This window comes from Cydia strobilella, chromosome 6 (assembly GCF_947568885.1).
Source record: "Cydia strobilella chromosome 6, ilCydStro3.1, whole genome shotgun sequence".
Taxonomy (NCBI): Eukaryota; Metazoa; Arthropoda; class Insecta; order Lepidoptera; family Tortricidae; genus Cydia; species Cydia strobilella.
In genome coordinates this window covers 3,004,767-3,032,576 of record NC_086046.1, presented here as the reverse complement: position 1 = coordinate 3,032,576, position 27,810 = coordinate 3,004,767, and the positions used below count along the sequence as shown (strand labels likewise).

The 27,810-nt window shown below is 36.7% G+C and overlaps 2 protein-coding genes across 6 annotated transcripts in view; one reads left to right on the top strand and one right to left on the bottom strand.

Moving 5' to 3' along the window:
• LOC134741925 (peroxisomal acyl-coenzyme A oxidase 3) overlaps positions 1–10,550 on the bottom strand; it is a 29,262-nt gene extending 18,712 nt beyond the window's left edge. The window contains exons 1-4 of the mRNA XM_063674793.1: positions 10,372–10,550; positions 10,042–10,172; positions 5,211–5,372; positions 2,854–3,012 (exon numbers count right to left, since the gene is read on the bottom strand). Of these exons, the coding sequence (XP_063530863.1) occupies positions 2,854–3,012; positions 5,211–5,372; positions 10,042–10,170 (450 nt within the window). The 5' untranslated portion in view covers positions 10,171–10,172; positions 10,372–10,550. The remainder of the gene's footprint in view (positions 1–2,853; positions 3,013–5,210; positions 5,373–10,041; positions 10,173–10,371) is intronic.
• A 2,245-nt stretch (positions 10,551–12,795) lies between these two features.
• The window catches only part of LOC134741936 (protein outspread), a 427,618-nt gene continuing 412,603 nt past the window's right edge, over positions 12,796–27,810 (top strand). For all 5 annotated transcript variants that reach the window (XM_063674815.1, XM_063674814.1, XM_063674813.1 and 2 more), the window contains exon 1: positions 12,796–13,265. In XM_063674815.1, the coding sequence (XP_063530885.1) occupies positions 13,149–13,265 (117 nt within the window). In that variant the 5' untranslated portion in view covers positions 12,796–13,148. The remainder of the gene's footprint in view (positions 13,266–27,810) is intronic.

The window sequence follows — 27,810 nt, the reverse complement described above, 5'->3', positions numbered from 1 at the left end:
CACGCTATGAATAAATGATTATGATTATGTTTAACTGAGGCGGTTGGTAAGAAGTTATTATAGTTAAGACGAAACAGGAGCAGAGCCCGTTCTCAATTTTGAGATTTTAAGGTGAATATCGCCGTCGCGCTGACGGGGGCGGCGCCGCGTAGCGAGGGACTATCCCTGTGTGTGTGGTGCACGCACACAGACGCGCACGTTATTTGCGCTACGGGCTGATTAGAAGCTTGGCTGGCTGTGCCAAAGCTCGTTTGAAAATTATTATAAATTAGTTTTTATCTACATATGTATGGTGTAAGCACTCTAAGCTCATTTATTAATCTATGACCCTAAACAAAGAATGAATTTCCAATGACCGCATTGGGTTTTCCGTTTCACGAAATATCACAACATCGTTAACAATAATTGATATGGAAAAATATACATTGTCTCGAATTGCCAAAGATATTCAATTTTTGATATATTTATTTACTTGAACTCAACTAGAAAGGTCAGTCGTGGAAGTAGATTTACTTTTATTTTAAGCATAACTATTGGTAACGGTGCCCTGATACAAAGTTCAATGTGGAGAAGACAGGCATATAATAATGGTATTACTTATATATATATATATATATATCATAGCTTATTTATTAAAAAAATGACAATACAACAATGAAACGTCCTGCTTTGCACAGCTAAACTGTGGAATGAACTGTCGCCTGCGGTATTTCCGGACCGATATGACCTTCAAACCTTCAAGAAAAGAGCGTATTCCCATCTTAAAGGCCGGCAACGCGCTTAAAACCCCTCTGGTGTTGCGGGTGTCCATGGGCGGCGGTAATCGCTTTCCATCAGGTGATCCGTCTGTTCGTTTGCCTCCTATTTCATAAAAAAAAAAACAATTCAATAATAACTTAAGACTAAACTTAAGCCTAGTCAAAAAGTCCCCCCCAAGTTGTCCCTGGCGCAAAGATGCCCATCACACTAGCCGCGTTACCACGTTGAATTGCGATGGACCTTTGCACCAGGTACGAATACGAACCCGCGCGGGCGTCAGAACCCTTCTCCCTAATGCGACGTCCCACTTCCCTAATAAAGGCAATAGCCTCTGACCCCCAGCACCCAGTAGTCTCAAACGCCAAGGGTACAATAATAATTAACACTGTCCATTTTTCATAGCGCTAATTAGACGCCGACGCTCTGAAGACGCTAGTGTGGGGAGTAGCCCTTAGGGTTGTCACTCACCTCTCTCTTAACTAGCTGGTTCAGCACAAACAACCTCAAACTGAATTGTGCCAAGACCAATGCTTTACTGTTTAAAACCACTTCGAGAAATAAAGACAGTCTGCAGGTTTCATCAAGTGGAGTTAAAATTTAACAAGTGAATTGCGTTAAATTTCTCGGAGTCAGGATTGATTCGAGTTTGTGTTGGAAAGAAGAACTATCGTCACTAGTCAACTCTATAAGTTCGGCCTGTTATGCACTAAGAAGCCTTAGAGAAGAAGCAAATACGGCTCAACTAATAATGGTATATCGCGCGTTGGTCGAATCTAAAATTAGGTACAGCGTTAAATTCTGGGGTAACAGCTACCTTTACAACATTTAGTCTGCCTTTGTGGCCCAGAAGAGAGCTATCAGAATAATAGCCAGAATTTCTCAGATGTCATCATGTAAAACTTATTTTAATAAGTTTGAAATTCTCACAGTACCTAGTGTCTATATTCTTGTGATTCTTAGCGACCTTATAAAGTACCTTAACTGCATTGAAACGTTGGAAGAAAGACAAAAGCGATTTGAAACCAGAAGGAAGGACTTACCACAAATAATAACTACTAAACTGCAAGTGGTCAAACACTCTTCGGCTTACCAGGCAGTTACTCTATTCAATAGATTGCCATCCGATTTGAAGACAGTCACTAAATTAAATTTGTTTAAAAATTGTCCCAAAACTTATTTGTTAAAGAAGTGCTTTTATTCGGTTGATGAGTTTTTGTCCGCTCAGAGTACAATATAGTATTAATGAATCGTTTTTTTTCTCTTTTTTTCTGACATAATCAATAGTAACGAATAATTAATTTAGATGAATTGACATAGACTTGGGAATTATTATTTATTATTTTATTATAAGCCAAATTGTTATTATGTTAGATAGTTGTAATACTTTAATTTTTAATTGTTATTTATAAAAATGTAATTGTGATATAATGTGAAATTCAAACGGAATGTATATTGTTATATGAATAAATGACTATGACTATGACTAGTAGTGCCTCGTAGAACTTGTAGTGCCAGTGCCCAGCGAAAGCAGTGCGTTCGAGGGCAGATATATGCCAATAGCCATCTTCACTGACACGCTAGGGTTGAGCGACTGCACTGCTTCGTTGATTGTCATTATCGCTCATTAATAGTTATTATTAACCTCGCTAGCATTGTCACTCACCTCTCTCTTAACTAGTAGTGCCTCGTAGAAATTGTAGTGCCGCTCAGTGCCCAGCGAAAGCAGTGCGTTTGAGGGCAGATATATGCCAATAGCCATTTTCACTGACACGCTAGGGTTGAGCAAAGCATTACATTAAACACATTACGGTTGTCACTTACCTCTCTCTTAACTAGTAGTGCCTCGTAGAACTTGTAGTGCCGCTCAGTGCCCAGCGAAAGCAGTGCGTTTGAGGGCAGATATATGCCGATAGCCATCTTCACTGACACGCTAGGGTTGAGCGACTGCACTGCTTCGTTGACTGCCATTATTGCTCGTCAATAGTCATCATTAACCTCGTTAGGGTTGACACCTTCCATTTTCCATAGCGCTGATTAGACGCCGACGCTTTGAAGACGCTAGTGTGGGGGGTAGCCCTTAGGGTTGTCACTCACCTCTCTCTTAACTAGTAGTGCCTCGTAGAACTTGTAGTGCCGCTCAGTGCCCAGCGAAAGCAGTGCGTTTGAGGGCAGATATATGCCGATAGCCATCTTCACTGACACGCTAGGGTTGAGCGACTGCACTGCTTCGTTGATTGTCATTATTGCTCTGGTCTGGGGACAATAACCTTATATTAATAGTTTAACACTGGCAATTTCATTTAATGGCTTGGCTGTTTGATACATTTTAGCTGATCAGGGGGCTTAGCCGAGGTGACAATCGTTGGTAGAAAACGCAAAACTTAAATAATGCTTGATTTTTTTGTCATCCCAATACATATTTTCTATACGTTTGGCGTTTGTCGATATACAATTGTCATCTTGATTAGGCCCCCTGTATATAGTTGGTCAAACCAATTTGGCAGTAAATAAGAACCAAAAAAACTATACTCATCCTTTTCTTTTGGGTGCTAGTACTAGTGTAAAACAAAGATAGTATGATTCTCTCTAGTCATACTTGTTATGGCCATTTTTGGCCCGGATGCTGCACTTCATGATAAAAGCAAGCCGCTTTGCACAGTGCTAGTTGGGACCAAACTGAGTGATTTGACCCGCAGCAGCGCAAGTTTCACCCCTTAGGAACAGAGATGGCGCCACTTCTTTAAAAATATTTCAAAAAATTCTACAAGCTAAACCAATGAACCGATTTAAATGTTTAATATCTCAAATGAAAGCTCATTATATACATTACTTTGAAAAAAAACTATAGATTCTAGCCTGAGTACTTCGACAAAAAGTGTTACCAAAAGAGAAGTGAAACTTGGATCTTAGATGGTTGGCAGTCCTCAATTGTACGTTTCTTCAGAAACTGCCTCGCAAAGTGTGTGTGTGTGTGTGTGTTAGTGTGTGGAACTGTGAAGTGTCCATGGACAGCGGGGTGTACATCCGTGCCACACTCCCGTACTAATGGGGTTGGCATTGTTGGCAACTGTCAAAGGTTTGCATAGATGGCACCATCATAGCTTGCCCCTTTTTCTATGAGATTTGGCTTAAAGGGCTGGCATCCAGGCCATAAAATTCCATTAAAAAACAAAAAATTGACACAATTCTAGGGATTGACAGGGCAAGCTATGCTGGCGCCATCTGCTAAATACTTCGACCGGCCAACCCGTTTCACCTAATTTCCGTTTAGGCCACAAGATGGCAGAACCACCAATGCGAACGGTAAATAGTTAAGGGTGTAATTTGATATCCTTTGACAACAATGTTAATGACACATTGACTCGATATGTATTTAAATGACAGTTTAATGCTGACTCATCTACGTAAAATACCTGTGCATACGATAACGTAGTATTTGCAAACTTATTTAGATAAGGAAAAATATATTGATAGTGATAATTGTTAGAATGAATCACTTAATTGGAATGAACTGTCAGACGGAGAATGATTTTTACGCGATTAAGTCCCGTCGTAAATAATAAGGAGAACGATTTAGTCATAAAACTCATAAAATACGATTTAAATAATATCCTAAACAAAATATAATTTAATTTAACTAAGGTTATTATTTCATCAAAAAAAAAATGACGACGCCTGTTACGAATATCATCATTGGTATTTTTGGGACAAAGCATGTTGCTGATTTGCATTTGTAGCCACCAGACGAAGCCTGCGTTGCGGATTTCTTACATGTAACTAGTCTGGCAAAAAAGAGTAGAAATTAAAAAGTGGCAACACTGTAGTGTCGTCCCGTTTTTCTTAGATTGATTTGAAAGGGACGACACTACAGTGTTGCCACTTTTTATATTCTACTCTTTTTTGCCAGACTGTAGATTATTTTTTAAGATTTTCTCAATTTCTGTATTTATTTATATTTTATGAACTTAGTATGCACATTTTTATTGTATTGTGTAAGTAAATATAATTGATTGTATAAGAAGTGTTACATCATGGTTACATCTAAGAAGGAATTGTTTAATAATTAACATCTGACGTGTAAAAAGTGCCCTTGTGACCTATTAGCTAAATAAATGTTTTTGATTTTAGTTTTTGAGTTTAGACGTCAAATTCGAAGTACAAATCTATCTTACATTTTATCAATCAATTTCTGCTCTTAACTGGCCATTGCTGAGCCTTAAATATTTTCAATAAGGTTTAAAAGTCAGTTACTATCAACATTTTTTAAGGGTTCCGTACCCAAAGGGCAAAAACGTGACCCTATTGCTAAGACTCCGCTGTCTTAACAACAAATATAATCATGCGCGTGCGATAGAGATAGGAAATGGCGTGTCAATGTTAAAAGTTTGTTGTATATATTTAATAAAAAATAAAAAATGTACGAAATTATTCGACTTATTTTATCAACTTACTTTTTTAACGTAACTCAACCGCATTACTTCGGGCGTGAGGAATTTGTAATGGTTTATCCTGTTAACTTGCAGCTGGGTTATACGTTTCTGCTCCTCCACCGATGGAGTGACTGAGGGATGCGCGAACAGTGGATCCTTCTCTAGTGTGTGCCATATTTTGTACTGAAACAAACATATTAAGATAAAAAATATTGTCTTCGGTTACCGCGATAGTTACTCATGAAATAAAACTATGATGAAAACGGTTTATATCGCAAATATTGAATTTATAATCCGACGTTTCGAACCCTTTACAGCGTTCTGAGCGTTCGTGGTCAACGGGTGACTGAGGAAAAACTAAAAAGTGCAAAAACAATCAATGTACGCGATATAATCCGTTTTCATAGTTTTATTTCATAATATGGTCTTCGGTTACCGCGATAGTTACTCATGAAATAAAACTATGAAAACGGATTATATCGCGTATATTGAATTTATAATACATCCCGACGTTTCGAACGCTTTACAGCGTTCGTGGTCAACGGGTGACGGGTGGGTCGGGGATGTATTATAAACTCAATATACGCGATATAATCTGTTTTCATAGTTTTATTTCATGTTAAGATGATACAATTTTTTATTTTTATTTTGTAACAATATTTATTTATCAAAAATGTAAAAATATAAAAACAGAAATGACCAACAACAAGAAAAAGACGCTAGTACAGGGTAGAGGTAGACGGGTTGGGTAGGGCTGCACCGTCATTGAAACCGAAGAAATGTTGGATGGATTTGAATCAGTGCCGTGTCCCACGAATACACATGCTGGTGGCTCGGATTATCGAAATCATAATTTTGGATCTTAGCCAGCCCATAAAGGGATTTGTTCCACCGGTCAGGGATGGCTTCACCGAGATGTTTGATGAAGGTGGAAATTTGCGGAGCGAAGAATCCATCGACGGATGTGACGAGGGGAGTGAAAGTTGCGTGGCGTTCGTGTATTTTCTTAGTTGTTGTAACACCATATTTTACTCGTAAATGGCAACTTCTGAAAGTTGTATCTGAATACAATTTATCGTATAACTGTGTACAGAGATGTTGACAATAATACATTTAGGAACCAACAGTTTATCCATCACGGACGTACAATATACTTTGATTAAATATTTACTTTATTTAATTACTTACTTACTTTATTACTTATTTATATTTATTTACTTTTTGTTTGTTGATTAAATATTTGATAGTAATTAATAATTATCATAGGGGCCATTTTATTTAAGGCTGTAGTTTTATTAGATTTGAAAATTTTTGTCATTTCTACTCAGATTTACTCTTTCCTAAAAGTGTCCCAAAATTTACATACATCTATCGTTCCTTGCATTCCATTACTATCATATAAAGTCTATGCGAAATGGTAACAAAGTGGAAATAAAAATCTTGGGGCACTTTTCTCTCCTATTAGAATCGAAATAAGAGCTTGCCGAGAAGGAACATAAAAATTTCTTTAAAAAAAAGTGTAGAGTGCTAATATTGTCTTCAGTTACCGCGATAGTTACTCATGAAATAAAACTATGAAAACGGATTATATCGCGTATATTGAATTTATAATACATCCCGACGTTTCGAACCCTTTACAGCGTTCGTGGTCAACGGGTGACGGGTGGGTCGGGGATGTATTATAAACTCAATATACGCGATATAATCTGTTTTCATAGTTTTATTTCATGTTAAGATGATACAATTTTTTATTTTTATTTTGTAACAATATTTATTTATCAAAAATGTAAAAATATAAAAACAGAAATGACCAACAACAAGAAAAAGACGCTAGTACAGGGTAGAGGTAGACGGGTTGGGTAGGGCTGCACCGTCATTGAAACCGAAGAAATGTTGGATGGATTTGAATCAGTGCCGTGTCCCACGAATACACATGCTGGTGGCTCGGATTATCGAAATCATAATTTTGGATCTTAGCCAGCCCATAAAGGGATTTGTTCCACCGGTCAGGGATGGCTTCACCGAGATGTTTGATGAAGGTGGAAATTTGCGGAGCGAAGAATCCATCGACGGATGTGACGAGGGGAGTGAAAGTTGCGTGGCGTTCGTGTATTTTCTTAGTTGTTGTAACACCATATTTTACTCGTAAATGGCAACTTCTGAAAGTTGTATCTGAATACAATTTATCGTATAACTGTGTACAGAGATGTTGACAATAATACATTTAGGAACCAACAGTTTATCCATCACGGACGTACAATATACTTTGATTAAATATTTACTTTATTTAATTACTTACTTACTTTATTACTTATTTATATTTATTTACTTTTTGTTTGTTGATTAAATATTTGATAGTAATTAATAATTATCATAGGGGCCATTTTATTTAAGGCTGTAGTTTTATTAGATTTGAAAATTTTTGTCATTTCTACTCAGATTTACTCTTTCCTAAAAGTGTCCCAAAATTTACATACATCTATCGTTCCTTGCATTCCATTACTATCATATAAAGTCTATGCGAAATGGTAACAAAGTGGAAATAAAAATCTTGGGGCACTTTTCTCTCCTATTAGAATCGAAATAAGAGCTTGCCGAGAAGGAACATAAAAATTTCTTAAAAAAAAAGTGTAGAGTGCTAATATTGTCTTCAGTTACCGCGATAGTTACTCATGAAATAAAACTATGAAAACGGATTATATCGCGTATATTGAATTTATAATACATCCCGACGTTTCGAACCCTTTACAGCGTTCGTGGTCAACGGGTGACTGAGGAAAAATTACTAATAATTAATTTTATTAATTACTAATAATTAATTTTATTAATTAATTTTTCCTCAGTCACCCGTTGACCACGAACGCTGTAAAGGGTTCGAAACGTCGGGATGTATTATAAATTCAATATACGCGATATAATCCGTTTTCATAGTTTTATTTCTAGAGTGCTACTTTTAATAAAATGACCCATAGACATACCTAGTTTGTTAAATTCGTTGTTGGTTGTATTTTACATTAGGCTAAAATAAGCTACAAAATCCTACATTAGTTGTTACTCATGTAACATCGTATTTTAAATGGTAACTTTTAGTTGACAATGAGACATTTTCATCATCTTCCTTGCGTTTTCCTGGCATTTTTGCCACGACTCATGGGAGCCTGGGGTCCGCTCGGCAACTCTAATGTAGGTATTAACCTATATTTTTCTCACAATCTCTACTTAAGTCTGTGCGCACAATCAAGCACTCGTATCATACTCAAATTGAAACCTTATGAACATGTGTTAAAGCACATTTTACAACACACAATATACTAAAATTGGCAGTCAGTATTATCAGTGCTGAAGTCACAGGCTACAGTCACTTTCCCAAGTAAATTGGAATTCACCATTCAGAGTAATGGGTGTGTCACTTTTGTATAAAAAAAGAAAAAAAGAAGTTTTTTTTAACTTCTAATAGTTACCAAAAGTTAGGTTTACGTATAAAATAAAGAAATATGTTAAAAAAGTACTGTTCTTATATACTTTTAGCTCGCTCGAACGAGGTAAAAAATGGCCAAGTTCATACAAACACTAAATTTTAATCATTGGCATAGGACTCCTTTAAGTCACTAAAAAGTTTTATTTGTCAATAAATAATACTGTTATGTCTGTTATATACAAAAAAATTAAAATTTAATATAAAGAAGCACAAAAAATAACGTTGTTTTCATTATTTTTGCCTATGGCGCGCCGTTTAATAGGTTTGAAATTAAATATCATTTTTTTAAATGCATATTTTGATCATATAAGAATATCAGAATAATGAGGGGGAACTTTATCTATTATTGACCCCCGTTTAATGCATTCCGTAATTATTTCAAATCTTGCTAAATTAAAAACATTGAAACATAGCATACTAGTGACCAGTGTTGGCCAAAACGTTAATGCAACCGTAAACTGTAACTGTCCGTTAAAGTTTACGGTTCAATTTGTATTGGTTAATGGTTAATTGCAATTAATGTTCGGCCAACACTGCTACTGACAATGACCTAGATAAGAGAAACCTATCCTTCATCAATGAAAATTAAAGTCAAGGTCAAAAAACAAAAGCAATATGTAGTTTCTAATTTTCATTTGGACCCTAAATTGTTGGTGTTTAAAAGTTTCAGTTTTTCATATCATTAAAGTTATAATATAATTATTTAGAAGAATTTAACATCTCTATAAATAAATTGTAAAATATTGAATTTATGAAATAAATCTATGAAAATGTATTACAATCCCATGTATTACCAATTCAATATATGCAATATAATCCATTTTCATAGTTTTATTTCATGAGTAACTATCGCGGTAACCGAAGACAATACTATTGAATTTATGTTAAAAGACAACAATGACAAAGTATGGACATGTCCCCATAATGAACAAATTTCTATGAAAATGTTATGTTTCCAGTAACACTTGCTTCTGTTGGTCAGTCAGTGCAGATTTAGTTTAAAACAGACTCTAATAACTTAATAAAATAAAAGTTAGAATGAATTCCTAAAAAGAATAATGTACAAACATAAGTAAGAATGCTTAACAGGTCATTTAAATTAACACATTGTGGTGCGCTATTATAGGTCATATGTAAAATCAATAAACTTTAACCACGAATCTATTATCACTCCCATAACATACACTTCTTCATAGTGACTACAAAATGACATCACAGATCACACTACTGAATCATTTTATTTACATGGAATTGATAAAGTTTATCAATATTTCGCGCCAAAATCTTTATTACGGTAATAAAATGACGTTACTTGCACGAGATCATCACAAGATATATTTCTGATAAGGCTGATGGCAGGACTCATACACTCACCTTAAGTTTAAGTAGATTTATATCGCCTTCTAGTGCTAGTTTTAAACGTTTCCAATCGAATGTGGCGGTTTTTCTAAACTCATCCAGGGGCCCACTCGGGAGATCGGGCAAAAAACTCAAGTCTTCCATTCCTAAAATAAATAAATAAATCACTAGAGGCACGGCCTAACCTTAAACTCTGGCTATTAATTTAAACCACATTTAATATCGCCGATGACCGCGACAGCTTGCCGATTAGGGCAGGCACTTAAAATTCCCGACTAGGCACACGTTTAAATTAATAGGATACTGCGATCAACAAAAAACTTTGTGCCATAAACTAAGTCTCACCTTGTTATTCGGTTTATTGATGATATAGAAAAGAAAAGTTCAAATGGGCCTTTAACAATTCAAGGAATGTAACAACTTGTGATAATTTCAGAAAATAATAATGTTAAATTTACTACACGCCCCAAAACCAAAGATTGAGTGTGATGTGATAGCATCGACGGTCGACCGAGCGAGCGGGCCGCGAGCGAGCGACTGACACTGACAGCTAGAGCAATGTTGCTATATAGATTTCAAGTTTGAACTTGTCACAAAAAACTTTATTCCCCATAAAGTTTCATTTGACTTGGTTTCGACCAAAGAGTAGTATAATATGTTTCGACATCGTCAATTCATCACGACCTTCGCCTTGTTAAAGATTCCTTCCTTTCAAATTAAGCGTCAAATTCAATTCATGTCATGTCATGTCAACCTGCGTAAGCATAAAAATTACAGGTCTGTGTGTCAACCATAGATTTAATGTTATTAGTTTAAGATGTCAACCAAATACAAATTTTTAATTGTTATTTTAAAACAAGAATAAGAGGAAAAAATCGAGGAAAAAGACTTTATACGACGTGTAAATGTTTAAGTGTTTAAAATAACAAAAAATATAAGTATAAGTATAGATAGTTTAGCAAGAGTTGCAGAGAAAGTACCACAAACTGCTCTCATCTCAGTATGATGCCGGCGACTTCCAGCGCTGATCTTGCGATGAGACTATCAGGTATCAGGTGAAACAATCACCGCAGGTAATGATCAACAAAAGAGAAAAACCGGACAAGTGCGAGTCGGACTCGCCCACCGAGGGTTCCGTACTTTTCAGTATTTGTTGTTATAGCGGCAACAGAAATACATCATCTGTGAAAATTTCAACTGTCTAGCTATATACATCATACATACATATATACATGTGTTCATGAGATACAACCTGGTGACAGACAGACGGACAGACAGACGAACAGTGGAGTCTTAGTAATAGGGTCCCGTTTTTACCCTTTGGGTACAGAAGCCTAAAAAGACGCAGAAATTGTCATCAGTGTTATTTTTTTCAAAATGGGAGAGATTTTTTCAATAGACAAAACACAAAAAAACAAATAAGACAAAAAAAGTGCATACCTAAGATACAAGTAAATGTTTACTTAGTTTAGGTATTGTTATCAAATTTCCATGAGCGACAGAAAATACAAATTCGTTCGGTATTAAAGTTTTTAACTTGACCTGTACCTATTTTGAGTTGAATCTATGAATGTACTAGTATTTAAGTATAAATTGTATATTTACCACTGTATAAAACCAATTAGCATAAGTTTTAAATGAATAAATATTATCTTATCTATCTATCTTATCTATCTAATTAACATGTTCATTTAGTTTAGATCTTTTTATGTACTCGTATCCTTTAATTCCACATTCATATATGTATTTATTTTTATGAAATATGTTTCACATACTCGTATATATATCTGCTCCACTATCTGGCATGCCAGCTTTGTCTGCAGAAAAGAAACGCAAAAAATGTATATCGTATATTCCATATACACGCATGTGATCTGTGTACACGCATACTAACTCGCCCCATGACGCCAATTTTTTTAAAATTTGCAGTCTTTTGCAGCTTGCCAGACTATAAACTGTGAAAGTTTCTACGAATATTTATAAAGTTTCGCGACTTTACGGGCAAAGTACAACATTACTATCTTCCAGAAAATAAACTTAAAAAACCCCTTTCGAAAACGTTCAGAAACCATTTTTAATTATTTTAATACTTATTAGTTTAACTTTAATCGCAAACCATTTTTACCATTCCCTTGATATATGTATCAACTTTAAATAGTTTCCCAGAAAGGCACAATGTTTTTCTGTAATAGCAACACTTAAAATATTCATTCAACACAAAGATAGATATAACTCCGTAATAGATGGATACAGTCTAAGGAAAAAACGTGCCTCGAAAATCACGAAAATTTGATTCTCGATCAGATGGCGCCACTAGTTTTGGCCTACACTCGTATAGAGGGAGTTGACTGTTTCGTTTGTTATTTATAATTTTAACGCATACCAGTGAAAGAACATGGGTCAAAAATGTTCAACAGGATATAAAGTATGAATGTACTTACGTGGTACTTACCATCGTAATTCATAATTTGTTAACAGCGCCATCTCTTGCACGAAGCTAAAACCAATGTAACCTCTCACGTTGAAACCATGCGCCTACGCCATGTTGCAGGTACGCATGGGTAATTTTGTCACACTCTCCTTGTAGATGGCGGCACTATCAAGTAACGTGATTAATGAAACGTCTGACAACGACAGAGCTATTCACTACACGTTAGTTAGAAAGAGACACACAGACACGCCTACACAGAAAAATACACTACTACATCGAAAGCCAGACACAGTATACTCAACAAGAAAAGAGAAGTTGTAAAACAACAACTCCGCTGCTTTTCTATCAGATGTAAAATGGACGGGCGGTCGTGTCGCTGCGCGCTCGCGGTTTACGCGTGTTTCTTGTAATATCGAAGTTAATTGTTTAAAAATTTGACGTCATCCCGTTTATTGTTTACGCGATTGTTCGACTACTCCGGTGTTCGGTGCCGGGGAAGATTGTGTTAGTGCATGTGTTATATTTTGACGTTACTCACTTGCTGTGATTTGGCTGATAGCTGACCGGTGGGTGCGCGTGATAATACTATACGTGTTTTTGACGATTAAATCGTCTAGTGTTGGTGTTTTAGCTGCACCATGCTGTGCAAGGTGACATAGTGAACGCTGAATGACCCTGACCTCTGGCCACCATGTCTGGGCGATCGGATTGCAGGAAATTCGCTCCCAACATCTTCAATAAGAGCAAGTGCACTAATTGCTTTCGGCAGAAGGAGGAGCACAGCGCCGAAGCCTTGGAATCTAATCGGGTAAATAAATAAAAAACTATTTTTGTTTGTTTATTAAAAAAAGAAGTATGTTTAAAAAAGAACAAGTTTCTAATCAACACGAAATATTCGCGTGTAGGTGTGTCGATAGTTCGATAGAGTTATGCATGTGTGCGTGGGCTGACCACTGCTGTTGACCTAACGGATTTCATTTCATCGTGTTATTAAAATCTACCTTCCTATACAATTAACTATTGCAGTACTTACATACCGTACGTAGCCCATCAATGTGCTCACTAGCGCCACTGCTAAATATTTGTGATTATTTAAAATTAACGATAGATATTGAAAAAAGGGGGCCGCTACGTACTGTATTTTGTATTTAGGTACCTTTTGTATACGTTGTAATAGTTTTTGTTTCTGGATTCCTCGATCTTTGAACTCAAAACAAAAACGGCCGTTTTAACTTTGGACGCATAAATTGACGAATCCAGCAACGTAATAGAACATTACGATACAAGTGCGAAAAATAGGAAATTAAGCAACGAGTGGCGATAAATTAAAACACAACCGAAGGAAGTGTTTTAAATCGACACGAGTTACCCGTGTTTAATATTTATTACGTAAGAAATGGAAGGAAAAATGATTACACATCGGGTTTGTTTTTATTTCGATTTTCAAAGAAACAATTTTGGGATCTTTTATTTTGTACCCGCAAAAGTATAAAAAAAGATTTTTGTGGCAATAATCAACTTAGGCTTAATTTTATAGTTTTTTTGTCGGCACTCGCACGGATGCACGCGCTTTTTCGAAGTATTATCTTTACTTGCGCATTTTTGTGATCTTACGTAAGAACTGTCAACACTGATGCCACCCCCCTGTAAGAAAAAAAAACACGGTTGACCCCCCTCCACCCCTAAATTACCTTACGTAATAAATTAATGGCGCCTATGTACAGCAATGACACAAACGTAGCAGGGTTCGAAAGGATAATTATCAATGATAGTTATCTTGATAACTATCGCGATAACTATCGTGATTTTTATGCCTGATAATTATCGATTTGATAATAACCTAAAATTACGAGATTTTAAAATTTACTTCAGATTTTTAAATGAGATAATCAAGGTTACGAATCGCGAATATGTTGTGTAGATGCTCTTCGCAATTCTAATTAGGTATAAAACAATACTAAAGGGTCAGCAACGCGCGTGTAATATCTCTGGTGTTGCAGGCGTCCATAGGCTACGGTTACAGCTTACCATCAGGCGGGCAGGTATGCTTGATTGCCACCGACGTGGTATAAAAAAATGTAATTAATTTCGCCGCTAGGGGCGCTAGTGTAGATGGAGGTCTTTCAAAATGTCAAATGCATAAAAGTTTGGGGGGTTTCAAGCTTTTTTTATCGGGAATTTTCACTCCTTATTCATAAATTCATAATTGTGGTAAATCTTTGTCCATCTTTGATTAAAAAAAAATGTGGTTTAAAAAAGTGCCAACTAAAATATATGCAAAATTAAACAGGTTGAAAAACTGGCACATTTAGACGTTAAAATACCTTTGTGTATATTAGAACGTATTGATTTTATAAAAATAAGCGTAGAAGAATTTTGAGATCTGTTTTTCTGGACCTACATCTTAAAAGACACTCACTAAAACTCCAAATTAGTTTACAATATATTATTTATTTTGAGTTTTCTATAATTAAAACAATACAAATCTCTTATCCAACAACTTGCGTTTTTCTCTCTGTCTTAACTTAATCTCCTGTCAAATGTCATTATTGTCCAAAACCGCGGCAAACCATCTGTCACTTGTCAGATATTTTAAAAATAAAACTAAAAGACCGTTTGAGATATCCTCAACATCTAACAATCTACAGTGGCGCCAACTGGTGAGCACAAAAACGGTAGCCCTCATTGTAATGGTCTAAATTATTATGATGTAGCTTCCCAATTCAGTAAATGAGTAGTTTTTGGAAATCTGTACAACATACTCGTATGAGTCGTATGTAACAGGTTTGTGTATTGTATACATACTACGGACCGTAGAAATATTTAGTTCTGTCGGTCCGTTTATGTTTGCAAGGCAAGATGTATATCTTTACGACGAGAAAATTTTATCGCAAGATAGTTATTTAAGCCAAGTTGATTGTAAAAAAAACCGGTAGTGTCAGTTTAAGAAGTCACATAATGTAATTCACAATGCTAAAGTGTCCTAACCCAGAATCTTGAGAAAGTCAGTAGGTAAACACATGTAAACAAAAAGCAATTGAGGTCGTTTTTACGCATACTTGTGCATGATTCATTTTGTTTATTCAACGTTTTAAAAATAACTAAGCAACTACCAAATCGTTTGTCTCGTTGACCGCGCCAACCACAAGCACCTTAAGACACAATACTCTTTCATGTCAGCTGTCATTTACTTTTTAATAACTACTTTATGATTACTAATAAGGTTTATACCATAAAGTAAGTGTCATGGCATTGTAAATTATGCCGATAATTTAGGTTTAAATAAATATAATTTACTTACGCAGATACGCACCGCACCTGTACCAACATTATCACGATAAATAAACCCTCTTGAGGCCCGTTCATATAATATTCCGTAAATTTGTATGTGTTTTTTTGTAAACAATATTGTAAGTGTTACTGTATTCAAATAATGCTTTTAATATGAATATGCAAGCAATCAGAAACATTGTTTACATCTATAAATAAATAGGCTTACTTTATTTAAATTATTTAATAAAATTTGGATTTAAATGTTATTTTCTAATACGCACATCTAGAGTTCTTTACCGAGTTTCCAGTAACAATATAATAAAAGGTATGACAGTTAGTGAAAGTGACAGTAATGGCGTATGTACTTTGATTAGCACGCAACTATTTCCGGCATTTAGACTTTTTTGGAGATCATAACTAATAGCAGAATATAAATGTTATATTCTAACATCTCTGATTCACGGACACTCGTCAAGCACATTAGTCACAAAACATCCCGATTTTGCTTCTAAACGTCAGAACATAACCAGGGCTGTCTAAACGAATTTAACAAACTTTATGCGTTCCCAACCTTATTTCTATCCATTTAAAGTATATCCGTAGATAATACATTCAGACTACACGTTTCACGTTAAATACTTCTCTATTCATGATGCGGAAATGTCCGCCTAAAAAGGTTTTGTCCGGACAATTATTATCTTGACAAATGCTCAGCTAACGAAGCTGACATGCGCCATGTTGCGCGTGCGCAAGGTGATGCGACGCGAATAGGAAGTTAACGATCGATTGAACGGTCGGCTCGCTAAATAGACGACATTAGGCGACAGTAATGAGAGTTGTTAGCTTTATGGAGAGCTGCAGGTTGGACGCTAGCTCAATCCAACCCAAAAAGCCTTATGAACCCATATATTCTATACTTAAACTGCCTTTCGTACGTGACTGAGCTAATGAATGGATTTTGTTGGACTCGTATTGCTTGCTGATAGAATTCTGTTTCTCAACACGGTCTTGAATAGTTGCTTTGAAAGGATTTCTAATTTTAACGATCGAATAGTTTATTTAGTAAAGTCAGGCCTCCTGATACACCGTTACAGATGATTGTTCACTTTAATAACTGTATTTCACAAACATTTGCAATGCGAGTAAACTAGCACGTACGCACGTGCGTATAATCGCTGAAAAGAATCTATGTATGTAGTTGTAAAAAACAAAAGAAAGTCTCGCCGAAATTCAAATTTGTATAGATACAAAACAAAAGATAAGTTAGCATGTTAATGTTAAACAACATTGTTAACGTTGTGACTTATGCTGCTATTATGCGGGTGAAAGTTAGCTAATTAAGCAAATTGTGTTTCTAGTAATTGATTGGCTGAGTTGTGAAGTGATTTGCATAAAAAAACCGCGTGATATATGGCATTTCCCCTTTGATATTTCCAAGCGATTCCGGGTCGTCGAGTCGTGATAGCCATCGTGTTTATAATGACCATAATTAAGCGTGTAATTTATAATAGAGTATGTCATGTGTAGAGGTTTTCTCTCTGTGTGTACATGTATACAATGCTAAGTCGGCGATGCCAAAGGTCTGTGGGTTACAATTGTTTGTTTTACAAATTCAACGTTTTATAAAAACGAGCGTGTTTCCGTTGCCAGTGGCGCCGGCGCACGCATTTTTGCGGTTAACGCTACGCAAATTTGTAATGTTTTATTTAGTACTTCGACACACTTTTAATCTTGTTGGACAGTCGCAAAATTAAACTGGATATTAATGGTTATAGCTTCGACCTTCTGCGCTGGTTATCTTTTAATAACCATGAGCTTAAAAAAATTGTGAAATCAATTAAAATTGGAGCACATGGAGACGACTAAATAATTATTTCTGTCAAATCAAAGTTTAAGTGTCCTTTAGGCTTCATAAATCCATCAGTTAATTACATAAGTTTCACAAAATGTAAATACTTGTTCTATACTTAGCGCGACGCTCGCGTCACTACTTCTCCCAAAAAAACGTTGTCTGAACAAAGACGTGGAGATGGAATAGTTAAATTTAAAAAAAAGAAACCGTTCCTATAAAGGTAGCCAGTTAAGTGGGAGCTGCTGCTGCGTGCTACCGTGACCTTTTCTAGTCTGCGGTTGTCTGAAAGAGGGCGGCGAGGGAGATTATGTTACAATGGTTGGGCTAAACTTGTAGTGTAGCATAAAAAGGAGTGCGTGAGGAATGCGTCGGCGCGATCGCCAGGTGCAACGGCCTCGCCCTGCCGGCCGGCATTTTTGTGAACACGCCTAATGCATGAGAATGAATGGTTTGGAAATCGATCTTAGCGCCAATTAACACTCCACTAGAAAACTGAGTAATCAACTCGTATCCGTATACAGATTTCATTTTCAGAAACAAAAAAAGACGGAGGGTAAACAGGTTAGGGAAACGATATTTCTGAGTTAGGAGCATTTGCTGTTGCGTCTGTGACACGTCGCGTCCAGCGAATTAACACGTCGCTATGCTATCTGTGGACCGTTACGGGCACAATGGGCGAGCGATATTATGTGGGTCGCGGAACGAACGTGACACCGGATAAAGCGAACAATTAAAACCGACACCTACTTGGGAAACAAGTGCTTGGCGTAACTCGGCGTTGCCTTTTTCGTTTTTTCGAAAACCGGTCGGGATCTCCCGCTGCGTCACGATCAAACATTTCCATCCTTATCTTTTTGTCGTAAGCGATCTTTTTGGAATGTTTTAATTTTGTTTTGATCTCGATATTTTACTGTCTGATTGGCCTCGCTACAAGAACTCATAACAAAACTAATAATAAAGTTCGCTTCAAGCAAAATTCAAAAAGAATTCTTAATAATTTTAAACAACAGGATACATCAACATATCAACTTAACCAAACCAACTCAATTAACCTACATCAAACACAAACAACACTATAGGTGATAAACGTTTTAGTTTCTGTTTTTACCTGAGAACCTCCGATGAGAGCGGCTCGAGTAACTCGATAGCCTTGGTATGCCACAATGCTGTTATCTAAGTAGGCTGCAGGAACAATATCTTATTCAACGCTTTAATGAATGAAACCTGAAGTGTTGGCAGAAGAGCTATGGAATAAGACGAGAAATTGCGCATTCGTTATAAATTCATACTTCCTAATCTCTCGTATAACATGAACCATATAAGGCAACAAATAACCCGACCAAATTACGTAGGTTGTTTTTGGTAGTATTTCGGTGTATGGTGGCGCCGCCTAATTACTGTTTTTTGATGGACACTTTTCATACATAGAGATTTGGCTCCTTTATATAGTCTCCATGATAAATTTAGTTAGTATTTCTGTGTGTTTGACACCATCATATTTTTTTTTTTTAGGAAGAAAATGCCTTCGTCGCTGAGCGATGATCGGCCTCATAAGAATTACACATAATAATTATGATAAATAATAATTATAATTTTGATATATGCGTCTGCGTCCTTTGCGTCTGGAGGGGCGCGGGGCGAATTTTGTGAATAGTTTTTGTGTTTGTTAGTTTCTAGTTTAGATTTTGATATATTGTGATAAAATTCAGTGTTGCAGTTGCAATAGAGGGAGTTATAAGTATATTTGCTAAAGCGAGATAGTAATCGACAATACTTTCTCTATACATAAAACTATACTTATTGATGTTGAAAGCAAAACTAGGATTTAGTAAATTGTAACAAGGTATTCTATAAACTATACACAGTTGATTACCTATGTAATGTGATCCACTGTTTATACATATTGCAGGCTGGAAAATATCTAGTTACAAATTCAGGTGTCATGACGACCGGTCTGGCCTAGTGGGTAGTGACCCTGCCTGTGAAGCCGATGGTCCTGGGTTCGAATCCCGGTAAGGGCCAGGCGGCACTCTTAGCCCTAACCTCTGATGTCACCACATCGAGGCTGGTTGAGAACTGCAGGCAATTATTGAACAACCTTGGAGCCAGAAACAAGGTTGTTCTATGTTGGGTCCCGGGGCATGCGGGTATCGTTGGAAACGAAAAGGCCGACGAACTCGCGCGAGCAGGGGCTAAGGGGAAGAACTACAGTCCTGAACCGTTTTGTGGGATTCCCAGAAGCCTAACGCGGCTCACCCTAAAGACCTACTGTCACTACAAAACCATTCAACTCTGGAGGGAAAAACCAGGTTTGAACCATTCCAAAACGCTTATCAAGACCTTCAGCAAAAAGGCGTCTTCGAGCGCCTTGGCGCTGCCTAGGAACCAACTGCGCAACTTGGTTAGGGTGCTTACCGGGCACTGCGGCCTAAATAAGCACATGCACACTATGGGGAAACGTGACATGGGGCGGTGCAGACTCTGTATGGAGGCAGAGGAGACGCCCCTACACATCCTCACAGAGTGCCTGATCCTGGGTGGACATATATTGCGCCCGGAGGAGTTAAAGTCTCTCGAAACCAAAAAGATCCTGCAGCTGTTTGAAGTTGCAGGTTTGGATCGAGAGTTGTAGTAGGTGGCGATTACAATAGATCAGAGATGGTCGCAGTGATACATAGGCTCTGGAGCCTTACATAGCCCCTAGAAAAAGAAGAAGAAGAAGGGCATTTATTTGTGTGATGAGCACAGATATTTATTCCTGTGTCATGGGTGTTTTCTATGTATTTAATTATTTATATATTATATATATCGTTGTCTGAGTACCCATAACACAAGCCTCCTTGGGCTTACTGTGGGACTTAGTCAATCTGTGTAAGAGTCCTATAAAATTTATTTATTATTTATTTAAAATTTATTTATAACAAAAAAATAAGCAGTAGGAAAGATTGAATGAACAACTGTTTTTGCTCATAGATGGCGCGGAAGGGAACTTTTACTCATAATCATCACACAGATGTGCGCTTACGCAATGTTTTACTCTCTCTACGCTACAGATCCCTATCTGGTTACCATCATTATCTCACCTGTAAAACAAATGTTTGCATTCTTAATCTTTGCTTCGTAATGTTGGCGGTGTGACGTTTGAAATCCTCTTTTATTACGTAGCGTTTAATGCAGTCGAGTTCTAGAAAAATCAACAACTTGGACGTTTACTAGTGCACTTCCATGCATACTTTATTAACATTCTTATGATCGGCATTCTTATACTCTCGTTCACCTCCTTATTTTGAAAAAAAAAAACTGATGACAATTTCTACAAGTCTTTTTAGGGTTCCGAAGCCGTACCCAAAGGGTAAAAACGGGAGCCTATTTATTACTAAGACTCCATTGTCCGTCTGTAAGTAATATCTCATGAACCGTGATAGCTAGACAGTTGAAATTTTCATATTTCTGATGCCGCTATAACAACAAATACTAAAACGGTTTTTTATCTTTATTGAAAAAAGGGTTTTTTCACAATTGAAATATAGAAATTTATTATCCACCATAAGAGTAAGTTATATAAAGTCTGTCAAGCCATTTCCGACAATAGAAAAAGCTGCAAATTCAAAAAAATCTAATAATAATTTCTACAAGTCTTGTCTTCCAACATCATGCGGTCACAGTGGATGTTTTTGAAGAACAACGAACAACCCACAGATTTTAATTTTTTTCCCGTAGTATATCAAGTATATGTACGTTCAGCAATAGAAGTAGTTAAGCAAGCAAGACTTTGAAAACCTGCGATCTGAGCACAACTTTATCGTTAAGGGAATAAATTAGACCGCATGTGCAAAGTTGTGTAAAATTACTGCTCTTGTTGTGTAAAGTTACTGATCTGTAAGCTTACTTTAATTTAAAAGACAACACTTGACATTAAAAACGAAAATGCGTTCCTAAAGTGGCAAATTAACGATTACTTCGGAATTAAACATGACATTGAGTTGCGTTCCAAAACACTTGAAATTCTTTTTTTTAAGTGAATATAAATTTCGATTGATTTTGTTTCGTTTTTTTTAAACGCTATAGGCCTGTACAGACGCAAGTTCTTTATAACATAACGTTAAATAAGTAAGTGCAGTTCACAAACTGATGCCTCCCATTAATGCATTGTACGTATAATTCACATACTCATAGGTTTAATGGCCCTCCTTTATCCCTATTCTCAAAGGGCTGTATAACGTTACAAAGTACTAAATCTTTACGGAAGATTTATACGTCGAATTATCCTAAGCACATACGGTCAATTTTTAATCCTGTCATATAAGTTCAAAGTATAGACAGTGCTGTCTTTGTCTTCTATTTCAAACTCTAATATCATAGACAAAGGTTTGATTTTTAACTTTGGAAATGGGAAGGCATTTTCGTATTTTTTTATGTATTTCATTAGACTGAAATAACTTAGACATTGAAATAACGTATAACCCAAAAAAACATCGCATCGTGTTCTACTACTATAAGGGTGATAAGATTAGATAAGCCTTCAAAGTACAAGCAACAATAAAAGCATGGAGACTATATAAAATTAAAGTAAAATCTTGAGACAATTGGTTTTTTTTTTTAATTTAAACGGGTCTGACACGCCTCGACGACGTTCCAGTGTTATGAACATTGACCCTTAAAAGTTTCGAAGTTTGTCTACGGCACATATCAAATTTACGTAGCGAGTTCTCACGAACGCATGTGTCAGATTGGCTCGGTGTCCGCTGCGCTTTTTTTAGCTAAAATATCAGCCAGTATTATATGACGATGTGGTCAAACAGTGTTATGGATATCGATTATCGGGTAAGTATCGAGTTAAGTGAGACGTGTTGTTATACCTTTGTTTTGTTGGTTTTTTGTGCGATGAAGGACTTTGTTTATAATTAACGATACATAAAAATAAGACTGTATAAATACAGTATAAATAAATAAATAAATAGTAGAGTAGACAAAGTTGCGTACTTATACTTAAAAGCTGTCTGCATACAAGAACTTAAGCAAACCACAGTACGAATACTTTGTTTCGATTTATTAAAAGATGCAGTCTTACCTATCTTACTAAACATTAATTCGTGATGCTAGACACGTCTGGTTACAATTCAAAATCACTAGAAGCGTATTGCATTTGATTGCTTAGGTTGTCGTCGTCAAGATTTTGTCGGTACTGTATTTATTACATGCTTTGCATTATCAGTTACGATAAACAGACACGACGCGTGACCTGTAATAAATATGACTTCCACAAGAAAGTCATTCATTTGAATCCCCACTACGTTCAGAAACATTTGTAACTCTTGCTCAGTAAATAGCAATAATGTAGAACAGCTATGTAAATAAAGGAGAAATCTTAATTCATGTGTGTGAATTCTAGCGTTGCAACTTGCAACGTGTGAACTTAGCTTTACTCGTATCGAACACGAGTTAACGACTCGACAGGTTTTATTTACTTAGCATTATCTGGCGTATATGTAAATTGTTTCTATGAGTCACGACTCGCCTTTATATTTACCATTGGAGATAGCGGCTAAAAGCGGCGTCTTTAATTAAAACATTAAGAACACAATTTGTTTCGTCTTCGAACGCGCCCGTAGTCAAGATGGCGGCATTTCGAGTTTTGATAATTTTAGCATGCTCGTATCGAGCTTGGGTTATTTTTTTTCAAAAATACGACCTTGTTCCTTGTAATTAGGGTTTTAAATTAGAGTGAGTAACGTGGGAAGATACGAGTTTTTTTTATAGTTATTAATCGATTTGCATACACAAATGAGCGCGTAATGCAGCAGGCGCGGTTTTAATTGCCGTTGGTTTTTGTTTGTGTTTTAGCTAGTTTGCGTGTGATAGTTGGACTAAAAGCTGCTTGCCGCATGTCTTTATCTATAAATAAGAAAAACAACTTTATACACATTTATTTACGTCTCCGCTATCGCTCGACAACAATGTATTCTACGACTTATACATTTATAAAACAACTACAAATCAATTATAAACTGTAATAGATGTCATATATTAAAGAAAAAGTGACGAAGCCCTCCACTGGTGAAGGCCGGATCACACACACAAATCAAAATCAAAATATTTAATAAAAATTACTTGATTTGTTCCCAAAGTTGAGAACTACAAATCAATGTTATTCATAAACGTATGTAACATTTTGACAGTCCAAATCGTGTCCAAAGACCACCCGCTGTATGCTGGTCACGCTACGCCTCTACGAATTCCCACCACTCCAGTTTGGACCGAGCCCGCACCGTTAGCATATGCGACCAATATCAGTGACATACACCATAAAAAATGCCTCTCAAACTATTTGGCCGTTACGTCATTCTTGACACCGTTCACATATTGATTGATAGTTTTATGGCGTAAGTACCTAATCTGTAAGGTTTATTTTGTAAATTGCAATAAATAGTATGGTAATCTAGTAATTGCTTGTTTACCGTAACCAAGGGTATATTTAACCGCGAAACGCCTTCGTAGCAACGCTTAGCGAAATAATGACAGCTCGGTTTGATTATGAACGCGTACCCGAGATTTTTGCATATGTGTGGGTAATCTGAAAGAACGTAAACCCACACATACGTACTAGAAACCAGGTTTTCTGCGATGAAATTGAGTGAAACAGAATAATTGAGTGGTGTATATTCAATTATGGCCAGTTTAACTAATTTTGGGTTATATTGAGCTGGGGCTTCATAAACTTGTTTGTGAAATGCTTCTAGGCAAAATTAATGTGTGTTATTGGAAACTTGGCAGCCTGGTTAATCACATTTAAGAAAGAAAACATGAAGAAGTAACTCCATCGGGAAAAATAATTATATGGGTAAACCTGGGTTTGCTCTGTTTTATACTCGTATTCAAGACCAAGACAACAAAAACGAGTATATCACTGTAGTACGAGTAGACTGGGGCAAACGACACCGTTTGCCCAGAGCGCCTACCGCGAAAATCAAGATTTCGTTATCTGCCTCTCTATCACTCTTGCATATTCGAGCGATAGAGGCAGATAACGAAATTTTGATTTTCGCGGTAGACCCTCAGTTTATTACCTAATTCTGCCCAAACACTTATAAAAAGTTTGTAAAAATTACTAATACCAAATTTTTTTATTTCGCTTTATTGCGTTGAAGTTATTCTAAAACTAGAAGTTCATAAATTATAAAAGCTAAGCTCTGTTGTGGTAGGTCTTTAAACTTACCCTTTTTTATGCATCCTACAATAACAATTTATAATCAAAGTCATGATTTTATAGATACACGCAGTTTTAAATGAAACTGGCTTATACGGCTCCTAGAAATTGAATTAACTGGGTGTAAAGCTTGGTTTCGCAATAAAATAGATGAAAATTGTATACAATTAAAGCTGGACTCCTCGGGTAGCGTCTTAGTGGCGCCTTACGCCTTAGAAGCGTATAAGAACGTTTCATTAAGCTGTAATTTAGTGCTAACAGGAATATCGAATGGATTTCTTGGCTTGTTCACTTATATTGCTAGGTCGTAAGTGCCTATAAGACCCTTACGTCAATGGCGCTTTTGCTCGGGCTGGTGTATATGCCCGTAGGGCTGAAACGGCTATCGGGAGAGCTACAGAAGCTGAACTAAACAAATAGCAATGCATGGACTTCATGGGTATTTTGCTTTGCCATTGAGAATGCATAATTTAGATACCTCCGTAAGGCTCCGTAGTTACTAGCATGAAATGAAGAGTGCAAATTAAAAATGGTGAATGGGAGAAAACCTTTTTCCTCTGTTGGAACAGACGTAAAGGTTTTTGAAATATACTTTGTTTGGAAATAATTGACTCAATCAACCATAGTCCCTACTAAGTGAATTTGTATGGTTAACAGCCCGTTTATCACCTCTCATTATCATCATCTTCCTCGCGTTGTCCCGACCTTTTGCCACTGCTCATGGGAGCCTGGGGTCCACTTGACAACAAATCCCAAGAATCGACTAGTACTGGTGGTATTTGGGTAAATATCAAATGATATTTAATAATATCAAATGCTACATTACATAAGTTCCGAAAAACTAATTTGCCGCTGGGGCCGGGGGAGCCGGGGTTTGATTTGTACCCGCAACCTCCGGATTGAAAGTCGCGCGCTCTTACAGCTGGGCTACCAGCGCTCTCCGTTTATCACCTTTACTTTATTGTGTGGAATAAAGATTGAAGGTTGTAACTATTAGACAGTGCCGTTTTTACATTACTAATAGCCGAGTTTTACAAAGGTACTAAATGTGTTTTTTAACAATATTTTAATCCAAGTTCCTTTCTTTAGTCATATCTATTTCTGACTCCTTTCACCACTCTGTATAACCTAGAACTCAGAACTCATCAGTACAAACAGCAGCACTTTGCCCCCAGGCTGCGCCCGCGCAATGATCGATGCTTCTTCGATACGCACATACAATACAAAATGACGTAAAGGACATTACTTTGGTTGTAACGTGCACCTTTCTTGTATAAACCTCGTATATTTTACATAGCAATTTAGGTGATGAAGTTAATGTTTTATTTGCAGTATAACTACATGTTAATGGCACTATTATTATGTGACAGCGTCTTTCGGATAAGATTGGAGGTAATTTCAGTTTGCGACAATGTATAAAAAGAGATATTTACCGTCGTTTCAATAGTATGGTAATGTAAGATGACAATGTTGCTAAAATACTCTTTATGAAATTAAATTATGTATAGTTATATTTGACCAGTTAAGAATATAATTTATTTGGAGATTAGTCTATATGAGTAAGTAAGTAAATATTCTTTATTGCACCAATATAAGCTTAGTATTCAACGTTAGATTCTTCTCGATTTGTTAGAATCAGTTATATAATTGATTAGCAGTCTAAGTACTTATATTTGGGATGAAATCCTAGTCGTTTTGTTCAATTTCTTGGACGTTTTGTTACCACACGAGCTACGGTGCGAACGAATAGACGGACAGGCAAACGAACATGGCGAAACTCTACGGAACCCTAGAAACTAAGAGGTGAAAGATGAACTTGTGCAGTGTTGCGGATACGGTAATTGCCGTAAAATACGGCAATTCACGTGCATTCTGATCAAAATCACGGCACACGGCAGCAGTTCCATTGCCGTATCTCCCATAAATTTTTCCTGCAGTTTTACGCAATTTTTGGGGATACGGCAATATTCTTAAAATTTTCTCTTGAAGCAATTTAAGACACGTCTACCCCAAAATTAGACAGGAACAATACTGAACCTGTGTTTCAAAAATGACGACTTGCAGAATAAATTAATTTCTCAACTCTGCAGTTGGTCCGTTGCAAAATATTCACAGTCAATCCGTGTATGTAAACAAACATATGGACATACATCGTCACATTCATCATTTTGTAGACACCCATCACTCAGCCAAAGGAAACATCACACATGTACCTACTCGTACAAAAGTACTGGCAAACTTCTTAACTGGCCATCGGTGGACCTTACAGCATTGCATTAAGGTTTACTAATTTTCAGTTGACGTTTGCTTTCGCAGGACGTTACTCAGAAGCCATTGTTCGTACTTACCTACAGGCTAATTGTCGTTGCGTGCGCAAGCGCATTCTCAGGAACCAGTGCAATTTGACCTTGAGATCCGTACCGTGGTTATCACCAATTTGTGAGCGAGATATCGCTATTCACGTATGTAGCTATATCTCGCTAGTGCTACCATATACGGCGTAATAATGCTCATCCAATGTGAAGAACGCATAATCGGAGAGGGCTACTGAGCGAAACGCGATTTTGACATTTTGATTTTCCTTTCTCGCGCTAAGCTTTCAGGTGAGTTAAAAGCGGTGTTTATATTGAAAACCGCGAAAATCCCGGTCGCCAACGTGGTCTCGAGATCCATCTAACAGACAAGGCCCATATACTGGTTTACTTGAAAGAGTGACTACGCTGATAGCAATCGCAACGACAGCTAAGGATTGGGTTTCAACGGTCATGATTGTCAACATTGTTTGTTTGCGCTGGATATTATTGGTATCAGGGTTTCGCGGTGTTTTGAGACGTTTGAGACATGTTGGCATTTCTTGGGAGCTATTTGCGCAGTGTTTATCGTTTGGTGTTTACAAACAGGATGGGTTAGTGTCCGTTGTATCAACTTGCGGTTGCATTTCAATAGGTGATCAAATGATCTTGTGAAAGCCCACTTCGTGAGCCTCTTTCAGGGGATACGTATTATGCTTTTAAATATGAA